We start from the raw sequence: 26,093 nt of genomic DNA on the forward strand, positions 1-26,093 counted from the left end.
AAATCTATTTGAAATATTTATTACTGTAAAAAGTATTGTGCCTTACTGAGAATCAGAGATGCAGATTATGTCTGATCAAATGGACAAGATTTGGGAGAAATTAAAGTAGTCACAAAGATATTTGCAGTAGAAAAATATATTAAGCAATAGTTGAAAAAAATTATAATAAATAGGAGTAGCATCTTGGCTAAGCCTATAGACATTAATTAGGAAAACTTGCCAAAACACAAGAAAATCTTGTTTTAAAATTAAAATATTCAATATCTAAATGCCAACTTAAAAAAAAAATCCAGCAAAGAGTTGCTTAACTTTCCCAACATTTAAAACTGCATGGGGTTGCCATCTGTTAAGAAATTTTATTTAAAAACTTTTTATATTTTTATTTTATAAAATGGCAAAAAGCTTAATTTTGAGGGTAAAGATGGATTTTATTAAAAAATTGTAAATGCTAATAAAGAAAAATATATGGGTGGATCAAATGAAAACGGAATAGTGGTCATAATTTAGTGTATGTGTATGTGAGTGTAACAAAACTGTGTGTAGATGTAGAGTGGGAGGTGAAAGAGGAGAAAACCTATTGAGGAATGGACTCACCCTTGGTAAGTGCACACAACCACAGGGTATGAGCTGGTGGTCAGCCAGAAGTGTCATCCGGAGGCAATCAGTCTGTGTCATGTTTGCGACTAAAGAAGAGCAATGTGGTACTCTGGAACATTTGCAGCAATACACACGCAAACATCTCTGAAATACCCTGGAACTTTTGCATGCAGCAATCAAAGCCAAGCGGCCAGAAATGTTGTCCTCTGGAGTGCTTTTGCTCACCAACAATGCAAGGCCACATACGGCCACTTGCATACTGAGCATGCTTGCAAAGTTTTGGTGGAGTGTGTTGGAACACCCACCATACAGCCTTGACCTTTTACCATGTGACTTTCACATCTTTGGTCCTCTAAAAAGAAAAAAATTGTGGGGTCAACGTTTTCAATCAGACAGCAAAGTCATGGACACTGTTTGAAACTGGTTTCAGTCACAGCCAAACTCTTTCTACGAGGTATTCACCGCTTGGTGCAACAGTGGGACAAGTGCTTGTGTAATTTTGGTGATTACATTTGAAAATAAATAATGGCTACTGTTGTGGCTGGCTACTGTTCTGTTTTCATTTGATCCACCTTATACATCAGTAAGTCCAAGTCCAACCCTACTTAAGATATGACACATGACCCTTCCTTTATCTCCCCACCCTGTCAACCTTTAATGATCAAAATTTAATAGCATCAATCCTCCTAATACACAAACTTCCCTGCAAATTTCAGAAATTTTTGACAAAAAGCAAAGGAATTATTAAACTTCAAAAAAACGGTGAACAAAATGCACATGCACATACACACATAAATGTATGTAACTTCAACAAGATATAAAAAGAATATAAATTGAATTTTTATATATTTTGTACATTGACAGTTTTTAATAGCTTACATTATTTATAATGCGTAATATATAAGATAAATATTGTTTAGAGTTAAACAACATAAAAAATCCATCTTACATTCTACAAACTACAATAATAATAAATGTATTCGAATATTTTAAATCTCCATTCCTGCATACATTTTGTATGCAGGAATGGAGACATTTAGATATCCTTTTTACAATTAAGATGATATTCTGAAGAAGACATTTTGTAATGTTGAAAAGATTTAAGAGAAAAATATATAAGTTTCTATCTTAGATATTTGTTTAATCTTTTTATCTCATACCTGGAGAACTGATTTCTGTTCTGTAGTACAATGATAATAATTATATAGTATAAAAATGTAGAAATATTCTTGTTTTTCATAATTTTAAAAGTTGGTATTTTTAATGAAATGCTGTTACTTTCTCAGCTGTTATGTACACATAACAAGGGAAAGTAATGGAATTGTGTTTCTGCATTTTTTGCAAATCTCCATGTTTTGAGACCCCCCAAAAAAGTAAAAAAAGGGTAAAAAATTCTGTGAATACATGTGTATGTGTGTATTTTGCTTAATATCTCAGAACAGGGTAAAAATAAAGAAATGAAATTTGGCACAGTAGCTTGTATATAAGGGACTTTGATGATATTAACTTTTGATTGTGAAAGGTCAAGGGGATGGAGAGATAGAGGGGGGTCACGTGATATATCTTGTGAGGGGTCAGACTTAATGATGATTTTACTCTTTGTTAGCATTTATAGTGTTTTTAATAACTAATCTCTACCCTAAAAATTAAGTCTTTTGCTATTTTATAATAATTAAAAATATATAAAGTTTTCATAACAAAATCTTATAATAGATAGTGCCACTTACAATTTTAGTTATTTATTTTGATTAGTAATACAAATGTTATTTTTAAAATAAAATCTCATAAAAGCCAAGAAAGTTACACAATTCATTGCAAAATTTTTATTTATTAATCTGACAAAATAATATAAAATTATATGATTTTTTTTCTAATTTTTGTTTTAAAATTTCAATAACCTTGCATTAATGTTACAATAAATTTATTAAAACAAATAACTTAATTTTCATATTGAACAAAAGATCAATATTATTTTTTAAAATTAAAAACAGTCAATAAATTATAATTTAAATACATGCAAATAACAACTTCCCAATAACGAGTTAAATAAACAGAGAACATAAATAGAAATAATTCAAAAGCATTACCATTTCTGCTCACATCCAAATCAATTAAATTGGATAAATGAGCAATTTCAGGTGGTAAGCGAACAATTTCATTGTCATTGAGACTTAATCGGCGCAGTTTAACAAGTCGAAATAATCCCTAAATAAAAGAAGAAATATAATTAATATATCGTGATAATGGGAATTTACTTTTATACAAGTATAAAATAAAGTTTGTAATAATTTAGTATCAACATATAGCTTATTTTTTAAAATTATTTTATAGGAAGAGAAAATAGATAAAATGAAATATGAATATATAAATAATATGTAATAATAAAAAATAGATAACACTAATATATAAATATATAATTTAGAAGCATAAACTATAATGAAAACGAGCACTCACACGATGACAAATAACTCACTTTAAACCTATTGTCCTAGATATTTAGATGCCTTAGAAATTTTTAAAGCAAACATAAATAGCATGTGTATCAATCAGGAGGAGGAACTGTTTCTATTGGAAGCTTGGTAGACCCTATAAAAACCTGGGCTGTAGTTAGCTGTTGTAGGACCTCTTGCACAAGCCCGTACTGATGCATGGCGTTTTATGCTGTTTTTATACTGTTAAAACAGGCACTCCAAAATGTTCTGTTTTTGAATTATTTGAATTAGTTTAATTTTTAATGGACATTCAAATTTTTATTTTATGTTTCTGTGATTGTATTCTATCAAAGAAACAACATGATTCGTCTGCAGCGGGACTCGGGAGGAGCCTAAAAACATTCATGAAATTTATATTACCAATACTGGACAATAGATTTAAAGTACGAGTTATACAGCATAAATTATTTTGAAAAGTCAGAATTTTTAATAAAATATTAAAGTATGTTCAGAATTAATGCATTCCATCTTCAAAAGATTTACACCAAGAATAGCTGACTGATTTATTATGGGAAATTTTTTTAAGATTTGTAGGTAAATACATTTAATTGATGAGTACTTTTGACAGTATATAACAGTCTTCTTCAGGTAATATAGAGGATAGAACATTAGAAACCTAGGGAAAGAACACATTTTCAAATTGCTCTTCTTGCATGGGCATGGAACATAAAAATTAGATAAAAAATACAAAATTATATGCTATTACAAAATAGATATTATATAATGATAACATGACTATGGCTAATATGATGTATGATGCTCTGCAAGATGGATACAGAGCATTCTGGCAGTGACACGTATTTACCTGTAACACTAATAGACAGTTTTTAATTTTATCTTATTATTATTAATAAGTGGTTAAGATTTGTTTAAAGTTTCTAAAAGTTTTAGTTTTAGCTGAAATATTAGTATTTATTTTAATTTTAAATATTACTTTCAAGTGTAAAAGTTTTATTTATTCTTTAGAAAATCTTAAAGAATTTCTGGAATTTTACAAGGATAATAGAACTTAAAAATTATTATTCTAAGCTGTAAATATTCTACGACATAATTTAAATAGTTCAAAAGCTGGCTGTTCTATTTTATATAAGCTGTTCCTAAAGTTTAAAATCATTCGTAACTAAAGACAGCTCAAAACAAACCAGAAGATTTTTAAAATGAAGATTAAATTTGATAATCTTAAAAAGCAGTATGGCAATATTTTCATTATCTGCATTACATTTTCCAAACTTCAGAATATAATCATCTATTCTATCGTAAAAATTAAAATAAATTTTAAAAAACAAAAAAAAGTATGATTATCAAAATAAAGCATCATTCTCATCAGTTTTTCAAGAACTAATTTAAAAAGTTTTTATGTTTTCTTTAAAGCCTCAATTATTCCAACATTTCCAAAAACTAAAACATTACTTTATATTAAATTTAATAATATAAAAATATAATACGGACTTTACAAAGTAAAATTTGTCCTTTTTTTCGCCGTTCGTACCATCCGCAGTCCTCAAGGCTTCACAATCCTCCGGAGACGACCTTTCTTTAGAGGCTACTGCCTCCGTGCAAAGATGCAAAGTAGGTAAAGCGTCCTCTGGTTTTTTTGCCACAGTAAAAATATTACATTTTGAGTAAAAATTACAAAATTACTTTATATTAAAGTAAGTTTATTATTTACTCATTACCCTTAAAATAATAAACTTTCAACATATTTTTTTAAAACCATTTAAATATTTTTTCAATATAAAAATATTAAATATCATGAAATAATCAACAATTGCCTTAAATATCAGGCAAAAAACAGGCTAATTAAATGAGTGATATATAGAATATATAGACATTACGGGTAGACGTCTACCTCTAATGTCAAATAGTGTAATAATTAATAATCAAATATCATAGATGCTTGAATTAAACAGCTTTACTTTTCAATCAAAAATGGCTGAGGTTATTTACACAATAAAATATGTAGAAAAAGTTAAAATGTCTTCATTTTTCATCATGTCTTTCATTTTACTTTTGCTACAAATAAGGCAAGAATTTATCACAGTGTTAGACTATGAAGCTACGTATCTGTCCATTAAATTGGAGCCGTGCTTCTGTGCCCTTAGAGACTTCCTCTTCCAAGCCGTTCCGCCCGGACCTAAGCACCACAAGCAGATTTTGGAGCTGGCCCACCTAGTATGCTACAACTCCTTTTTCACCTTCAACCAACGAATCTACCTTCAAAGAAGAGGGGTCCCAATGGGTAGCCCCCTGTCTGGAGACCTCTGTGAGTTAGTGGTTAGAAAATTAGATAGCGAAGTCCTACAAACCTTCAATGCAGGCATTGTACTCTACACGCGGTATGTTGATGATATTCTTATTATCTGGAGATCCGAACCGGACGTTGGTAAGCTGCTGCAGACTGTTAATAACAATCCGTTTGGGCTTAAGTTAAAGCTTGATCAGCAGGATGATAGGTTGGCCCATTTCCTTGACCTCAGTATTTTCCTAGACCACGGTTGTATAACCACTAGTGTATTCCATAAGCCTAATCTTCTACCTTTCTTCATCCCCTCAGCCTCGAACGACCCCTTTACCTATAAAATTTCCGCCTACAGGGCCCTGATCCGTAGGGCCTATACCCATTGCTCTAACACTAATGACGCGTTTCGTGAAATCCAGCACATCAAACGCATCGCCATAGCCCACGGTTACAACGGTAAATTTATAGATGTGCTGACCCAGAGAATACATGATAGCATTGTTAACAATGCGGTTAGTTCCAGTCCTCATAACCTGCGAAGTAAGCAAGTTGTTGTTGATTTCGACCCTAGGTTGAGTCAAGCGTATAAAATCTTATCCAAAAAAGCCAAAGTTGGTCTTACGTACAAGCGCAGCCCTTCGATTTATAAGCTTCTAACAAATAACAAGGATAAATGCAGCGAAGCCAGGATTCCAGGGGTCTACTCTGTTCCGCTGGTGGACAATAGAGTTAAGCCAAGCAATAAATTAACCTACATAGGCTCAACCAACAGATCGCTTACCAAAAGGATAGCTGAGCATAGGTACGACGCGCGCAACAAAAAATTTAATTCCACCCTAGCCCAGTACGCAAGCGAATCCAGTATAACGGCCGAATGGGAAGATGCTAGGATTACCGTTCCTATTCTTGACTCTAGCAAACTTAGAACAATCGAAGCTATAGAAATCTTTACTGAATCCCTCAAAGGAAACTGCATTAACAGCAGGGATGCAGATTCGCTTTCCCCTGCCTGGCGGTCACTCCTCGATAACCCCCTTAATTAAATAGGCCGGTCCACCCTCTCCTTGTCCGTTTCGTTCTCTCGTGCAGTTTCTAAATTTATCAGGTTTCTTTTTCCTTTGTCTTTCTATTTCCTTTTTTCCGCCTTTCACAATTCGCATATCTTCGACAATAGTTCAAGCAGCTTGGCTAATCTTAAAATATTTTCCAAGGTCAATTTCGTTTAAACCTTCTCTGCTAAGACGTCACTTGTAAGAGGAAACCCCTCATAAACAATGACGTCACGTAAACATTGGCTATCCGACTTTCCAACCGTCCTCAGTGCACCTGAAGAAGACCTTTTAAAACGGCCGAAAACGTTTGTGCTCATTAATTTGTTTGCTAGAAACAGAGTGTGAAAGGTTTTTGTGCCTACGATTTTAAATTAGTTCTAGCTTTGTGTGCAGAGATTAATAAATTAGCTATCCTAAATTTGATGTTCATTGAACTAGTTATAAGTAGTTCAATGGACATCAAATCCAGGATAGTCAATTTCTATTTAAAGTGATGTATTTTGTAGTCTGGCCAAGATAGAATGGCTGCCAAAGATATAAAAAATTCATTTGATAATTTAGGTTATTCTAAAGGTATCATCAAATGTAAAGCATGTTGTGATTCCATTACTAAGTACTAAACTGTAACTAAATGAAGATATTTGTTTCAAATATCTTACCTTGATTCGAAATTAATTAGGAGAAGAAACATTTAACGAATTCAGCTTTAATGAAAATGTTAACAGAACATTAACACAGTTTATTTTTCTTTATCATTATTTGTTTTTAAATATTTACTACAGACGCATGGTCAAAGCTAGGATCAAAATTAGTATACATTACATTTAATACATTTACATATTATTACAATAGTAAAAATGTTTATAGAATTTATAAAGAAAATATATGAACTATTTTAGAAATTCTTTTCTGAACATTAAATATTTCTTTTGAAGATATCTGAAATTAAAGTGAAAATCAGATTTTTTAAAATATGTACCAGGATCAAAGGTTATTTGAGGTCAAAGTTGCTGGAAATAGCTAAAACTTAACTATTTCATTAATGAGAAAAGGAGCAATCAAGCGGTGAAATGCAGTTTTTTAAAAGACGAGAGTAATTTGAAACAGGTGAAGAATAATTTTTATTTTTTCCAATTCAATATTTTCAGTTTTTGTTTGAGATAGTACAATATATGCATTTGATACATGCTATTTTACTTTCTCAAACATAATAAACTGACTCATTTATCACTAAGTAATGAAATTAATAGAATATCAACCATCTAACTGATAATTTTCATTATCAGAAACACACAAAAAAATCTGTCTTTATAACTGTTTAAAAATTAAAAATGTAAAAAACAAAACTTTACAACAAAATTGATAAATTAAGTTTTGAAAAGTCATTTCATCTTGTAAAATTTATGTACTGTTCAAATTTAGCACTCTTAATGAAACAGCAACTGAAGTTTTACTTTAACCTATTACTTTCAAAATATTTGATCAAATTATACTTTATGGAAGTAATTTTTTAAACACTTAAAAATCCTCTCACTTTTGGTTTGACCCTTTCTGAATTATTATTGAAAATTGCAAATTCTTTGAATTGTAATAATTATATACAACTTGATAATATATTAACAACATCTAAACTTTATTGAAAATACTCTTGCCTATTTTACAATTAAAGCTTCCTCAATATGTTTAGATTGAGGAAATTGAGGAAGCCTTAATTATAAGAAAGGTGAAAGTACCCTCGATAAATTGTAGTTTTTTTGTTATTATATCAAGATGTGCATAGTTATTATAATTAAATTTGCAACCATGATGTTATTTGTTTATTCTAAAGATGAATAAATATAATTATACTTAGTAAAATTGTTTCTACATATTTAATTTAAATAGTATCTTAATTCTTTAAAAAATATAAAATTCTTTCCAAAGAATTTAGCATATTCCTTCATCTTCAAGACTTACAAAATATTGAATTTATTTTTGAAATATTCTAAAATAATATTCAGAAGCTAAAACAGAACAACAAATTTATTTTTGCTGACCAGATAATGACTAATACCTTGATATCTCATGGATTTTTTTAATAGCATCAAAAATTTTTTTAAATTTTATTCCAAAGATATTGATTGTTGTTGTGACTTGATAATATCTCTATACAGTATTCTAATTCTACTGTCAAAACTGAAGTCTAAATCTTCACACTTTAATGGTTTTGATTGTTAATAATCAAATTTATTACAACTATTTATCTCCACTTGACTGTGTGACTAATGTATGTAAAAAAATGACATCAACGGTTTTTTATAATTAGTAATTTAAAAATATGCAGAAATAGACCACTAACATGCTAATTAGAAAGTTTACTTTTGATATTTCATTCTTTCTTATATAATTTTTACTCATTTATATTGTATATTTTAATTATTTCCTGTTTGATTTTTAATCCTAATTTTCTTCTATATTGTAATTCCAGTTCTGATATTCAAAATGCTTGTTTTACCATATAATCCAATTTAAGGAAATTTTCAATATTTCATTAATGTTTCCTTTTGAACATGCAATTTACAGTAATTTAAACAATAATGCTTATCAATTAATGTGTTTCTGTTCAGTAATTTTAAATAAGATTGATTGTTTTTTCCTATGATAATATTGATGAGAGTAACACAATGTAATCACCTAATAATTATACCTAAAGTTTCAATTAACTAGAAGCTTAAAATTATTTGGACAACAATGACGAAAGTAATATAATACACAATATCTTATAATAGTGACAATTACGTTGCCATCATTTTAAATGAAAAACTGGATAAATTTAATTACAATAAATGAATAAAAAAAACATAATACACGACAGTCCAATTTTAACTGCCAAATAAGCATATCTAAAAACAGATTATTAACCTGAAGTTCACCAAGTGAGAAAACGTAATTCATTCCGTGTGTCGTCTTAAAAGACTAATTAAAATGGCAAATTTCTGCAATATGAAAGAATTGAAATGAAAGATTAGTCAAAGTTTTTGAAAGTTAGTAATGTAATAAATTTGATGACAAATGTCACTGTAACTATAGTTACACAAAATTCAAATATTTTGTTCTTGAATTCTTGAACTGCTTTACAAACATGCTATGTAGAGTACTTAGAGACTCCCAACAAAGTTTGTGACCTTCTAATATCTTAATTATAAGAGTTTGTTCACCAAAATTTTATGTGAATACAATAGAGTCAAATAAATATAAAGGCATGAACTGAGAAGCCTTAAAACAGTTACCAAATGGAATCGCTTTGGAAATATGTTGGAGTCATTTGGACCCTACAGCATACTGCAGGTTAATCTTAACACATGATGGCAGTGGCACATTATCCTATGGGCAAAAAGGGGAATTGCCTGGAGTCCCCACCAACAGGGGACCTCAAACCAATCTTTTATTAAAAAATATTTCTTCTAAAAACTTCCCTAAAAAAATGTCCGAAGTCAAATCGTATGTAGGACCCCCTAATTCAAATTTGCCCAGGCTATAATGACTGGACAATTTGAGCAAATGGCTCCTGAAGTTATAATGTGCCGCTGTATGATGGTAGATCAACAACCTACTTCCATAATTTCATAAAAATTCCATAATTTAATTATAAATTAGTTTGATTTTAGCCCAAAATCAATTTGAACTTTAGATATGTCTGAAATATGTAAGGTTTCTTAAACACAACTTTAAAATTTTTGTATTATATATCATAAATAGACTCTACTATTCATGAGTGCTTGCTTTAAAACCAGTATAAATTTATAAATGCAGTATTCAAATATCTTATTTTTTTGTTTGCCATCTTGGTCTAATATTATATAGTTCAAATTGTAGTTCAGAAATAGATATTGAGTCTATGGATACCAACTTGATTTACAATGATTTTTCTAGAAACAAATTTAAATTATAAAAATGAGTTTCAAACGTTTGCTTTAAAATGCAGTCATGTTAATATTTATTGATTCGTTATACTAAAATCAGATCACTCACATTTTGAAATATTTAGTTAATGATGGGAAAGTCTTGTAAACTGCAAGTCATAGTTACTTGGAGATATATTGTTTATAACTTACTAATATTTAAAAAAAAACAATCTTTTTAAAACATTCTCAATTACTAAAATATAAAATCCTTGTTAAACACAAAAAATTAATAATATTTTTTACATATGACTTTTTATTTAAATTTCACCAAATCCTATCAATCACTTATACATAACCTGAAAATAAAATAAGATGCTGCCTATTCTATTTAATGCTTAATCAAGTTAAAAGAAAAACATAATTGCATTAATTTGCATTTATAAGCTTTAGGAATAAAAATAATTTAACTGATTTCTTATTTTTGACTGAGGAAATAATTTATTTTTAATTTCTGTTTAAGCAGACTTTGGAAATTGGAAATTGTTATCTAACATTGACCGTTTCATAATTTCTAGGTCTTCCAGAAACAAATACAAGTATGTCCCTTTTTGAACATAAAAGAAATAAAAATTAAGGAAAAGGTCAATACCAATAAAAAAAAATGCAATAATACTTGATTTAACAGAATGATAAAGAGAAGAATACTATTACTAAAAATAGCAGGGGATTCCAAGCACCACCAACAGTTCATGAACACGATGTGCTATTTTTCCAGTATAATAATTGCTTATTTTTACAAAAACGAGGTGTCCCTACAAGTAGCCTCCTGTTGGGAGACTTATGTGAAATGAAATGATTCGTGAAATGATTTCAAAATCAAGAAGTGTTTCAATACCATCTCTCTTTTTCACAAAGCTTTGCTTAACTCCATACTGTAACATTAATCCGCCAGCACACAGTGCGACTGCAATGCTGCAGTGTGCACTGACCAGTGCTTTGTAGATAACAATAATTTTTTTAATGTTATCTCATCACAAAAAGTAAGTAAAAGAAATTAGATAGATACAATCCAACTTCCGCAGAAATAAAGATACTTGTGGAATATTGTACAATTGTTTTAATTTTGGTGACATTTGTTTTTAGAAAAAAGAAAAGTTATACCCATTATACCAAGATGGATAAAACTAAAAATAATTTTTTTCATTCTTCCTATTAAACATGATTCTTATAAAAATTTAAGAGCAAATCGACATGGTGGGACCTCAAATACAGGTGACAAAGAAGACATCATTTATGTTGCTGAATGATCAATTTAAACAAAATAATAAATAACAGCCATTGTAACAGTAACAGAACAGTTATTATTCATTTTTGTGAAAAATCTTCAATAAAAATGTATGCTAATCTGAAGCCTGAATTTGATGTTGTTACATTTTTCACTTGCCAAACTGATTAACTCCCTCAAATCACACCAAAATCGTAATAATAGTAACGATTATAGCATATCTATGCTATTTTATACATTTTGTATGTCGTTAAGTAAAAGCTACATGTACAATAATACATTCTACAATGTTTATTTGAATTTATATTTTACAAGGAATTTACAAGGAAAAGTGACAAAGTAATAATGTATATTACTTCATCACTTTTCTTCACTTTTTGTTTTATGGAGTTAATCAATTTGGCAAGTGAGCGGCACATATGTTGAAATTATAAATAATATATATTTTTAAATATTTGAGTAATTTCAAAAAATATTTTAAGATCTTATTTACATCACTAAATTATCAGTCATTTAAGAAAGAAATCTTTTACTTTTATTACACTATACTTTATGAATGTTATGGAATTAAAATTAGCTCTATTAGAGTATAAAGAATATTATACAGAAATAATACACTACAGGATAATTTTAAACTTTTATTATGTTATTTGTATTTTGTCATTATGAAAATATAGAGAAAAAAAATCTCAAACTACAGGCTTGATATTGCGGCTCTGATATATATATATATAAAATAGCCTAATTAAAATAATTATATTGTCAAATTCATTTGCTTTACTTGAAAATTTTTTCATTCTCATGAGATTTTTTTTGCCAGAAATTCTAATTTTCACTAAAGATGGTTTATATTCCAACTTCAGTGTGGAGTTTCAAGGTAACTAGCCATTGCTAAAATTAATTTTAGCATTGTTGTTCATAGTAAAAAAATCAGTTAGCATCTAACTTAACATTGTATAACATATGCATCAAATATATATTGCTAGACATGAATTTATATCACAAACTGGAAAAGATGGCAAACTGTCCAATTAAAAGACTAAATCTGGATGACTAGAATAGAATGAACAATCTTTAATCCAGCAATTAATTATAATTAAGTAAAACTTTTGTTGTGGATACATTTATCAGTCATCTTCAAGTTCAAAGTATGAAACATTTATTGTTTAATTATAGTAAATTATTGGATTAAAAGGTTGTTGTTCGTTCTATTAAATGACAATTTAGTTGAGACTTTTTAATCATATACTACAGAATATTAATATATCTATAAACAGAACATTATATAATGAATATGTTATAAAAAAACCTAATAACACTGAGAAAAGCATATCATATTGTTGTGTGGTCTATTTGTCATGAAGCAAAGCCATTGCAGAACAGACTTAATTATGTGAACTCCACTATTGCAGCTCCTCACTGAATTTGGAATATCAATCATCCTTAATGCCAATCATTTCTGAATCTCAGGACTTTAAATATATCAACTCAAGAAAATAAGTCTATTAAATCTAGAAATCACTAAAATTCATTGAACATCATATTTAATATCTAAATAAAATGATTTCATAGCCAGATATCCAGAGTGACATTTCAATTTTTATGATTATAACTTTTTATGATATCTTACAATTCAATACAATAATTCAATTGATTATTACAAGTAAAGATTAAATATATTAGTCATTTTTCTATAAAATTCATTTACATGCTTATCAGACATTGAGTCATGTTATTTGCTGGTGTTGGTTTTATGAGGGATATAGTCATCATTTTACAATTACTTAACATGAATATAAGATTGTTTGTATTCTTACATATATTTTCAATATCAAATATCATCTGCAATTTTCCATTTTTTAATTTAAAAAAATTTTTAACTGCTTTTTACCATATCTTGCATACATATAATAATCACTAATTTTTATATTTTAGATTCTTTAAGGTAATTTGACTAATATAATTAAATGTATGACAATACAAATATTTATTAAAGAATCAGTGGAAAAAATATAAGAATTTCTGAGAGACACTTTAAAAAATGAATTTTAAAGTAAAAATTACAAATATCTGATCTTTTATCATGAACATATTTAGAAGTTTTAAACAAGAATTTCAAAGATAATTTCTTCAAGAATTTCTTGGCATTTTAGAACTAGTTTTATTATTATTATTTTAAATTTTTATAGTTTTATAATATAGATATTAAATAATTAAAATCAAGCAATTTTTGAGTATATCTATCAAGTTATGAAATGAAAATGCATCATAAATTCTATAATAATGAGTTATTCAGGGCATTACAAGGCAGTTTTAGCAATTTTGAGATATTTTTTTGAAAATCTACAAATTAGGACATTTTAGTATTTCATAATAATATGAAATATGAATTATAATGTTGTTTCATCATAATTTGAAAATTGAAAAATATGTAACTTTAACAGTTGCCTTGACCATATACCTCCTAAAGCATATATATTGTAACAACTAAAATTCAGTATTTCTTATTTTCATGCCAAAAGATTTTATTAAAGAATATTTATTAAAGAAGTTTGTTAACTAATTTAGAAGAATATATGAATTGTATAATATCTAATTTCTAACAGTATGTGGTATGCTCCATACTGAAAAGATTATGTTATGGTATATAATTCAAAATTTAAACTGGAATAAAATTATACAGTAGATCCATTTAAAATTTAAAATTAATATTTTGTAATACTTCTATTTAATACATTAACTACTAAAAATCTCTGAAAACACAAAAAAAAAATCACCACCAACTGATTAAGTTAACAAAATAACAGTCATGTAACTTTTTCAATCAGCAATTGGATATTTTGATGTAACGAAAACAAATTTAAAACTGACAAATATGTTTGTTTCATTACATTAAAATACTTGATTGCTGATTGGAAAGGTTATGTGACTATTATCTCTGAAATTACCACGATAAAATTAAGTTGAATCAGTAAATACTTAATCAGTAGAAAATCTGAACTACAGAGAGACAGACATACCATCATTTGCAAACCTTGATCATTAAAAAATTAAGCTTATTCAATGAAATTTCAGTATCTTTTAAAAATTTGATTTAAACTCAACTATAATATCTAAGGAGCAGTGTCTGTTGTGTTATCTAGAGGATTCTAGACTATAGAGAGATATTAATCTAGATTTAAATATTAATTAAGAATAATAACTATTACCCTTCTGTTTAAAAAGTCTCTCTGCTGTAGGTAGTGTAGGTTGATGTAAAAATGCAACTGTAATTAAATACATATTTTGAGACAGCAGTGTTTATATATATATATATATATATATACACACACACACACACACACACAAAGAATACTTAGGTCATCTGTTTTAAATTAAGGTGTTTAAAAGCATGTTAGTTTAAGTTTTGTGAGTTTTATTTTTTATATAATTTAAACCCTGACAATGGACTAGAACTAGAATCAGAACCCAAAAAGTACTAGAAAACTGATGTTTATTTCTTCTTTGACTGCAAAAAGTAATGTTTCATGTGTTGATTATTTTTATATGATTGCAAATTTTAATATTATACTTATAAATATTAATGCATACTAATTTAAATGTATGTACACATATACACACACACAACACACAATAATGCTAACATTGCTTAAACATGCTTTTGTAAACTTGTTTCAAAAAGCTTATATAGAGTTAATATTGATATTGATTCTTATAGCATAAATTAAATTTCTTAGAAGCTAATCAAAAGATAAAAAGAGATGATCTGTAATTAAAATGAAAAAACAAAAAGATCACATCAGAGAATTTGTTAAAAAAAACAAACACATGCTTGTCAAAAAACAAAAATGAAACTAATAATTTTCAAAATAGTAAAGTTAATTTGATGATTTTTTTTAAAAGGTAGCAAAATAAAATCAGAGTGGAATTCAATTTCAACAATATAAATATTATGTCATCTGGAAAATTCATATTGATTTTAATTTGAGGACAGTTATGTTGACATAGCAGTCATTTGTTAATGTCCCTTTGTATAAAAAATGTTTTGTATTATATAGAGTGGATCAACTTTTAAACGAATGAATGAATGAATGAATTAATTTAAACAATATATTGTAAATGATTAAAATGAGCAAAAATAAATGGAACATGTAATGTTATATGAATTACAGACAGGAAACAATAGCAAAAAAGCTTTTGTAAAGTTTATGGAGAAGGAACTACATCACAAAGAACCTGTCATGAATGGTTTACAAAATTTCATTAGAGCAATTTTAATGCAAAACAATGAACCATGAACAGGATGTCTAGCAAAGTTTTTATTATATAATTATTTTTAAAAATTTATAAATTTACAATGGTTTTACTTTTTAAGAAAGGATTAAAATATTATTGTAGAAAAATACTAATAATACATAATGTTTTATAAGCAATCTAATGTAAAATATTTTCAAAAAACAGAAAATTATGTAAATAACATTTTTGTTTATAAACTGAAAATGTAATTAAATATTTATATGAAATTTATAATGCATTTTTGCTAATGATGTTTATACCAAGAAAGTTTTGTTTTCATTTTAAATTTATGTTCATAAATTACTTAAAAGCAAAGCAAAAAAGGTAAAATTTAGAAAACAGTTTTAAAAAAATATCAAAAGAGAATAAAACTAAAAAATACTTCAGTTTTAAATTTTAAAATTTCTACAGTTCAGTTTGTACACTATAAAGACACTACAAATTTAAAAAACAATAGATAATACAGTATTCTAAGTGTTTCCTAAAGATTGAGAAGCTGAAATTGCTAGAATTTGTTTTTTTCCAAGTTCTTATACTCTATTAAAGCAAATTTTCTATTGTATAAAATTTAAAACATCCTAAATAATGTATTTAAAAATTGTATGTTAATTCAAAATTACTGGTAATTAAATCTTGTAATGATATATCAATTCTGAATAATATAGATAAATTGTTTTATATGCAATGCCATAGTAGTGGCTTTAAAGTATTCTAAACAATAATCTTCATTAAAATCTGATCATCATACCATCCATGAACAAAGTAAAATTCCAACTCGCATTTATGTCTTCAAAAATGGCTGTATGTAATGAAAAAAAAAGCACAAATATACCCAAATCAGTAAAAGGAATAAAAGTATTTAATAACTAACTAAATAAATAAATAAATAAAATTATTTAATACTAAAGGAACATGCATAAGATGTTAGTAAGAAGCTTTCCAACATGGCTCTGGTGGCATATTCTTTGGATAGTGATATGAGAGTGGATTTTGAAAGTGCACATCTACTTCATTGGACATTGGATCATGTGCATTTGAGATATTTAGAGGCTGTTAAAATTTACAAAGCTGTTAGGAACTGAAGGGCAGTCAATTTTAGAGAGACTCTCTACAGCAAGGAGGGTGTGCTACAAACTCTCTTAGGACTTTCATTCTACATAGTTACTATTGTACTCCTTGTTTACAGGTAAGGAGTATAATAGGCAATTTAGGTTTATAGTTGTAATATTAATATTTTTAAATTTTGAAAATTTAATTTTTAATTCCTATATGTTAAATTGTAAATTTTAAATTTGTGTGTGTTAGATTGGTAACACCATACGAATGCACATATGTGCAATTCAAAATCACTCCAATCTTTACATTTAAATGTGTTTGATTGCTTAAATGTTGTTCTGTTTGGTATTTGTTAAGATATACCCAATGATGTTTGTTAGAAATAGATGAAAACATTCCTATCATTAAATAATTTTATTCCATTTACTGGTTTTGAGTATATTTGTATGTATCTTTTATTCCAACTCACAGTTTGATAAACTAGAAATTCCTTAGCATACTTTGACCCCAGATCAATAAAATGCACTGAAAGTAAATTCCAATTTTAAATTATATTTAGAATCAGAAATAAAGTATTATTATATATTCTATGCATACAGAATATTAATTTAATAAAATAAGAAGCAAAATAAGGTTTTTCTTATAATACAGTCAAACCTGTTTTTATGTGCTCTTTTTATGTGCGATTTTTATTTGTGCGATTTTTTTAATGCGAATTTTTAATTTGTGCCGATATAGTTGGCGACTAGTCTCGTGCGATTCGTCATGTCTTACGTTGACTTATTATAGCTAAATAAACTTATTATAGCATAAATGCACTTATTATAGTAATATTATTGCATGAATATGCGAAAAATGAAATAATTTACTTTTTAAGTCAACAAAACACCACCTGGACAAAAATATGTAAAACAGACGAACATTAGACCAGACGATGCAGTCAAGTGCTGACATCTGTTGTCAATAAATTCTATTTCGTACGGTTTTGAGTTATTTTCTATGTGAGACTTTTTTTATGCGGTCCCTGTTGACCGCATAAAAAAAATATTTTTTAATTGTGTCGCGAAAACTATTATTTACAGCCATTCGTGAAGTTTCGTGAGATTTTTTTTATGCGTTTTTTTAATGCGGTCCCTATCCCCCGCACAAAAACAGGTTTGACTGTATAATGCAATTTAAAAGATGTACATTCCTCAAATGCATCTTGAAGAAATATTTGATAATTAATAATTAATAGCCATAAAAATTTATGCATGCATATATATATATATAAGTTGCATAATCATGTTAGGTATGAGGTATGAGCTTTGTAAATATATAAATGTAAAGTAATTATATATAAAACTCAGTTTTTATTCAAATTCTTTTATGTATCATTATATAGAAATATATTTGTCATCAGAAAAGGTATAAAAATAATTTAAAGTTGACTCATACACACAATTTTAATAGTGGTAGTTTTTTTAGCATAAGTTTAGTTATTTTGATATGAAATATGATCTAATATTATCACTGTTAAAAACAAATTCATCACATTAAATTCCTTTCCTAAATTTATTAAAAAAATTAACTATAAGTCATAATGTATCTTAATCTTAAAAACAAATATCACATTAATGCTTAGCAATTACTATTAAACTTAATTATTTTAGTTACTGGTAAACGAACATTTTTAAATTGAAATATTTTAATAAAAATATCAGATTATTATGTACCGTACATTACATAGTCCAAATCTTATGCCTAAAACAAATTTAAATTGAGTAAAAAATTTAACACCTTAACTAGCAAGTATAACATGCCAAACGATTTAATGTGGACCTATTGAAAACTTAAATTACATAAACAGAATCTTGACACAAGAAAAATTTTTTGAATTAATGCTATTTCACATAAAAATATAATTGAGTAATAAAATATATTTTAACTTGAAAAATTTTTATGATGCATTGAATTATGACATGTCTCTCCATCACTGCTCTGATGTCAAGAATTCCTGTAATGCAATTTGTAACAAATTTGTGAATGTTATAAGAGAACTACAATTACTTGGAGTGATTTTAAAGATATGAAGATTTTCACTTCAAGAAAATATAGTTTGATCAGAGATTTGAAAGTTCGAATTTATTGTAACTAACCACAAATAATTAAATTTAATAAATTTATTAGATAATAAAGATAATGAATAATTTATGAGGAATATATTGAAAATATAATAAAACAGAAGAAAAACTACCTTCAAAAATATAAACTAATTATTATAAAAATAATAAAAGAATCTGATAATTAATAAGTAAAATAATTTTTATTCTTAAACTTCATGAAACTTTACTCCATTTCCAGAAGTATTTAAAACAGCTTATTAATATATATTTTTTAAACAAAATAATAAAGCACAGAGCTAAGTTGAATCACTTCACGTTCTTATATGCTAAAACACAATTTAACTGATACTAAATGTCTAACATATTAATATTAAATTTTCACAAATTTTTATGCAAAACAACTACAAAATAATTTGTAAAGTACGAGATTAACGCAGAAGAACAATGATAAACATTTAAGTATTATCATACTAAGTAAATTTCCTTATATGATAAAGGATTCTTTTACTAATAATAAAAACAGATGATGCACTTCATAAAAAATTATGTTTTAAATAATGAGCTATGACTTTTAAACTATGCTTTATCAAAATTTCTAAAAATTAAAAATTCAAGAAAAATTATTAGCAATAAGATAGACAACTGCTGATGTTTACTGAACTGTATTGACTTAGTACAAACCTAAAACATGCCTGTATATCCTTATTAAAGAAAATTAAAATCAAAATAATTACTACTACTCAATTTATTTACTTTGTTTTAAGATTTTATGTTAATTTTATTTTTATAATTTTTAGGTCAACTTTATTATTCACACTGTAAACTAATAATGAAAGTAAGTTAGCTATTCACTAGTGGCACTATTAAAAAAAAATGGCTAGTAACCTGGACTGCAACACGAAATTAATAATTCTCATATAATATATACGTCATGCATTTATTTGTCTTGACTTTAAAGTTATCACTTATGACTTATAAATAAATGAATCTGATAACAATTCACTGAAATAAAAAGTGAACTTGACACAGATATGCAGTAATAAATACCAGAAAACAATTAACTTTTTTCTGTATTACAACAGACTTCTAAAAAACTACACAATGAAAGAATTTTAAGAATTTTTATAATCTTCAAACAACGACCACGAGCTACAAATGACACAAATCTAGTTAACAACTATTTAACTCCATAATCAAAACAATGACGGCTTTAACACACAAATTTAGTATTTAAAGTAATATTTTTAAAAAATTTCAAAATTTAGTACAGGTAATAAAACAAACAAACAATTCTTTATTTGTATAAAAAATATTATTCTTACTAAATAAAAATGTTTAACCTCATTCCCCAGCCTACAGAATGATTATATTCAAGTTTCTCTAACCTACACAGGAATACTAATTTGTTTTTACATAGCTTGTAAATAGTAAATTATATTAATTGATAAAGTTCCTTCTTTATTGAATTCCCTGTAGAAATTATTCACATCTATTAATAATGAAGCTATATTATCTGTCATCTCATATATAGGTCAGACATTTCTATGATTTCAATTAAATGGAATTAAATATTTCATGTTATAAACATAAACATTGTAATCAAATGAGACAGCATTTCTGTTTATACTTCTGAAGTTCCTGTTAATCTATATTCATATTATTTAATTTATTGCATATCTGTATTGTAGTAATCATTAGATTGATTGCTTTATGAGCTAATAGAAAACTTCATGTTACACTTTGAGAAAATGCCAGCTTTTGGTTTGCTTCATTTAAACTTTTTACTAGAAAAATCTTTTTTAAGTGCCAAGAAAAATATGTGTAATTTGGCATAACACATATAACATGTCATAAAAGTATGTGCCTTTTTAAAGCACTCTTTGTTAATTAATATATCAATTTTTTATAAGTAATTGGAATTATGGTTTTTGAATAGCCAAAAAATTTTAATATCAAATAAATCAAAATTTAATACAGTTTTAAATTGTTATCTAATGAAATAATTGATAATTTTAAAATTAAATTCTTCTTATTTCCCAGATTTAGTTTAAATCAACTTCGGATAAATTCTGAAACATACATTTTAAGTATTTTAATTAACAAAATCTCTATTTCTTTGTCCTCAAAAAATTATACTTTGTATACTTTTCAGTTGCTAAGAATATACTGTTTAAACATAATTTGTCAGTGCAAGTTTAAATCTAAAGATAAAATAACTGGAGTTAACTAAGTGTCAAAATCAATTGGTTATAGTTAGATTTATTAAATTATTTAATAACTACAATCCTGTGATTTTCAGTAATTTTTGTCAATTAAATTTAGACCTTCACAAAGACTACTGTATTATAACGATTAATTCCTTATTATATAAATCATTAAAATAAAAAAGAATTTCTTTTAATCATTATAAATAACAAAACTGCTGTACAAAATCCATTTTATCACACATTTTAATTAACAATAAAGGTTAGTTTAAAATATAATTAACATTATATTTCTATAATGTTACTGGATTTTAACCTAGCTTATATTTTTGTAAGACTATTATTATATCCATTTCTTTTAAATAACATTTCCATACTATTTTTACCTTGAACATATCACTTACATTAATTACTCTCAATATAGCTTCTCTCTTTCTTTATACATTTTGTAAATAATCGTTTTTATATATTTCTATTATTTATTTTTACGATAGTTTGCTTAATAATTTTACATCATTAAAGCAACATATTTTTAACATTTTTTTTTTTTTTTCATTAGTAATATCCCAAAAAGTCTTATATTACACACAAATAACTATGTTCATTATTTATGATATATTTTGCTAATTTTTCTTCTCTCTTGTTTAGTTTAGCATTTTTTGAACTGTGAATGCTAGCTGATTAAACTGCTTTTCCTGAGCATTTTAAACTTGTAATTTCCTTTATGAACTTCTGAATTTTATATTAATTTAATTTCTAAGTTAGAACTAATGTATTATATAACACAGAAAAATGACCCAAGACTGAAAACATTTGTTTATTAACCAGTTACTGCTGGAAAGTGTAATTTTTCTGCGAGTTTAAAATCAAATTCTAAAGATAATTCTATACAAAGTTTTAAAAAATAGCAAAATTATTGTTGTTACTTCAGTAATTCATTTTAAATATAATTCTAAAATTTCCTGATAAACATATAAATAGAAAAATGTGTAAGTTTTTTTCTTATGCCTCCTCTTTTACACATGTCTTGTATTCAGAAAGCACTTTACCTATTGATTAAAATAATCAGAATACTCATGAAACATTCTTTAAAATAAACACTAAAATAAACAAAAATCTTATTGAGAGAATTAAGAAAAATTTATGATGTTAAGAGATCATCCATAGCTATAATATATCATCTAGTGAAATGCATTATCTGAGATCCACTATGTCACAAAACCAATAAACCAGCATAAAAGAACTACTCACTTTGAGAAGCAAATGTTTTCATTCATTTTTAAAAGGAGATCCTCAGGCTGGTGTTCTAAAATTCAAATCACACATTATTGGAATGAATCAAACTTTACATAGTTGTCGATGACCAGCTTGACAAAAATGTTTGCTTCTCAAAGTAAGTAGTTGTTTTATGCTGGTTTTGTGATGTAGTGGATCTCAGATTAATATTACCCAGTATTGGGGTGTTGTTTTTATGAAATGTATTATAATATAAATTTGATAATTTGAGCAACATACATTGATTACTCTTTTCAATCAATTTCAAATTAACCATTTTATCAAACATTAAAAAAATTATGACAATTCAAAAATAATTTCCATTACAAGTCCATCTTAAAGGATTTAGCAATTAAGTTAAACTTCAAAACTTTAAGAATATTCTTAATTAAAATTGTTTGGAAATTTAAGTAAAGGTGCATTTTTTACCTTTGTGCTTATCACAATTTTACAACTTATAATAAACAGTTAATTCTGATGTCGAACAGAACTTATTTTAATGATATATTTTTATTTAAAGAACAACATAATAATGGCTAAATCTAGCTGAACACACACCAGTTCTCAACAGATTATAGAAATTAAGCAGCATGGGAGATACATGCTGGTTAATTTTGGTAATCTGATGAGAACCAGAGATGGGAGATGGAAAAAGTTAAGCATATAGTACTCCAAACAAACAAAATGATAATATTGATTACTGTTGTTTTCCCCATTCTGAGTTTAGCAGTTCTAGTCAGTTCTACATCTGGATAAAAGAGGGATAATCAACAACAGGAACCACATCCAGACATAAATGTAGGCAGATCTGACTGTTTCCTCCATAAAAAACAGACATCAGTGACACCATATCAATATGGGAATAATAAGGCCAAATAAGATGATTTGAAAAAATAATTTCTATTATATAAAAAATGTAAGACTGTGATATAATATTAAAATTAAAATAATTATAACAGCCTACTTTTATTGAATTTTATAAAAGATTGAAATATCAGTTTTAATATGTTTTTGTTTTTTTTTCATTTGGTTTCAAGCTGTCAAAAAAAAAAACCTCTTATGCCATAGGCCTGAGATCCTGCAGCAGTTTAAAAATTTACTCTAGTTTATATGCAGTACAAATTTTTGTACTTCAATTTATTTTTTATAGAAGCTTTTTATAATTATTTATTATTATTTAAACATTGAATGCCATATTTATAACATATAACAATACAAATGGATTTTTTGAGACATCATAACTTGAAGTGGTTTTTGGAGAGTCTTTATTCTTAGAAAATTCTTATAATATAAAATTCAATTTTAAATAAAAATTTGATACTTTATAGGTTTTTTTTATAATCTCTAATTAGAATAAAATAGTCACACACAACAAAACCAATACCAGCAACTATGTAGTTAATAAATAAATTTAGTATTGTTTTGTTGTGTGTGTTTATCCTATCCCCGTTTTGGAGAGTTAGAGAAATAGTATATATTTTTATTGTCATTTTTATTTTTAAAAATTTCTTTTCACTATTTAAATTTTTTGTGTGAATTATTTTTTATATAAGTACAAACTGATGATTTCCCATATTGGCACAATCTACTTTTAGCATTGACTGCTTAGTACTTGACCTACTTAAGCACTGATGATATAACTCTCACTATCACTAAAAATGTTACAAAATATATAATTTTTCTGACAGACTTAATAAATAAACATTGTAATAAACATATACATATTTCAAAATCCATAATATGTGTATATTAAATTAGAAAATTGAATTAAACTTGACTGTATATTTGTAACAGAAATAATTAGTAATATTATTGATGATGTGTCAATTGTAATTTCAGATGAAAGTTTACTTGATCAACTATCATTGAAGTATAACAATTTTTCTGAAAAAATATATTTCAGACATTTAAACTGTTCAATTTTATAAATTTAGTACAGACAGTATAATAATTTCTAAGGCAAAATCCAACTACTACTACTACTAATCAACTATTGATTGAACAAGTTTAGACTTAAAATCTAGGCTATAAATTATTTGACGTAAATAAATAAATAAATTATATATATAAAGTGCCATAATTTATTATATTTATAATTATTTTTTATTTTAATAGAAAAGTATAGAAAAAAAATATATGCAATGATCATCTTTGTATATTGTATAAAAGCACAAATAACAAAACAATTTACAAAGCTGATCTTTGATTTTAGTATTAAGTTTTTCCTAAAAGGAAACTTTATTTTTAGTCATCATATATAAGTACCAACAGTAATTATTTTAGAAAAAGAGCACTGATTATATGTATTTGAAGCTGCATTCTTCACATAAAATGATTTATATGAAAAATGCAATTGACATATGCTATCCTGCAACATAATTTGCCAATGGATGTTGCAACTGTCACTCCTGATCCTTCACTCTTCTAGATGGTCAAAGATCAAAGATAGCATTTATCCGATTCCACAAATACTCAACATGTGACAAATCTGAAAACCAGGCAAACAAAGAAAGTATGACATGATAAATATATTCCTGGGAAACACTAGCCATGTACAATACAGCCAAGTATTATCTTGCTGGAAAATAGTTGTGTGCAGCTCTGTCATTAAAGGCAACATGAGGACACAGAATTTCTTAAACCTATTGATATGCTGTCAATGTCCATTGCACCACTATTAGAGGTGACCAACTATCACAAAAAATGGGTTCCTATATTGGAGAACCAACAATGGAAACAGTGTGCAGTTTAACAGTAAATGCAGGTTTGAAATGCTCACCAGTGCTAATATGGTGGCATAAATCATTCACAAACAGAATTGGGATTTGTCACTAAAACCAATATGCTGTCAATCTGTTCATGCTTATTTCTCATGGTATTGCAAATGAAGCCAACGATGTTGGAGTGCTAATGCAGGATGCATAGTGGTTGCCATGCATGCAAGTATGCTTCTGCTAATCACCTACCAATGGTATGAGAAGATGAGGTTTTGTAACAAGGCTTTCATCTCCTCTGAATGGAAGATAAAAATGCTGTTCTAGCTGTTTATGCTTGTCTTACACTTACACAATCATTTCTCCTGATGGTATATCTGGAATATCCAAATCCTGTATACCATGTTTGCATATCCTGATGTATCTACTGCCAGTGACATCTCTTCACAGTCAGATCAGAATTGGTCCAGATGGCAAAAGCCGATCTGCTTTCCTCAGTCCAATAAACTGGCATTTCTCAAACTTTGTTCACTGTGTATAATGTCTTTGACTGTCATTAAGGCATGCCTGGCATTCAAATATCCTCAAACAATAGGTACACTAAAAATCTGAATACAGTGAGACTATGCAAACTTTTTTATAGGACACTAGAGTAGCAATTTTAAGGCAGTCTGGTGGCATAACCTGTTATGCAATCAGACCATAACTGTAATTATTTACATAACTATCTGAAACAAAGGTATAAACTGACTTTTGCAGTAATTTGATAATTCTATCTGGTTTTGTAACTTTCTTGTCATTGAGTGTATTATTCTTTAAGTTTTACTTAAATATTTTTAAAAATATATATTTAAGTAATAAATCTATTTGCAATTTAAAACAAATCATATTACT

General features: G+C 27.0%; 1 protein-coding gene across 4 annotated transcripts in view; it reads right to left on the reverse strand.

The window, feature by feature from the left end:
* scrib (scribble) overlaps nt 1–26,093 on the reverse strand; it is a 153,393-nt gene that overhangs the window by 120,241 nt on the left and 7,059 nt on the right. For all 4 annotated transcript variants that reach the window (XM_067268835.1, XM_067268837.1, XM_067268836.1 and 1 more), the window contains exon 2: nt 2,685–2,802. In XM_067268835.1, coding sequence (XP_067124936.1) covers nt 2,685–2,802 — 118 coding nt within the window. The remainder of the gene's footprint in view (nt 1–2,684; nt 2,803–26,093) is intronic.

The sequence above is a fragment of the Centruroides vittatus genome, unplaced genomic scaffold (genome assembly GCF_030686945.1).
Source record: "Centruroides vittatus isolate TY-2023 unplaced genomic scaffold, ASM3068694v2 contig_341, whole genome shotgun sequence".
Lineage (NCBI taxonomy): Eukaryota > Metazoa > Arthropoda > Arachnida > Scorpiones > Buthidae > Centruroides > Centruroides vittatus.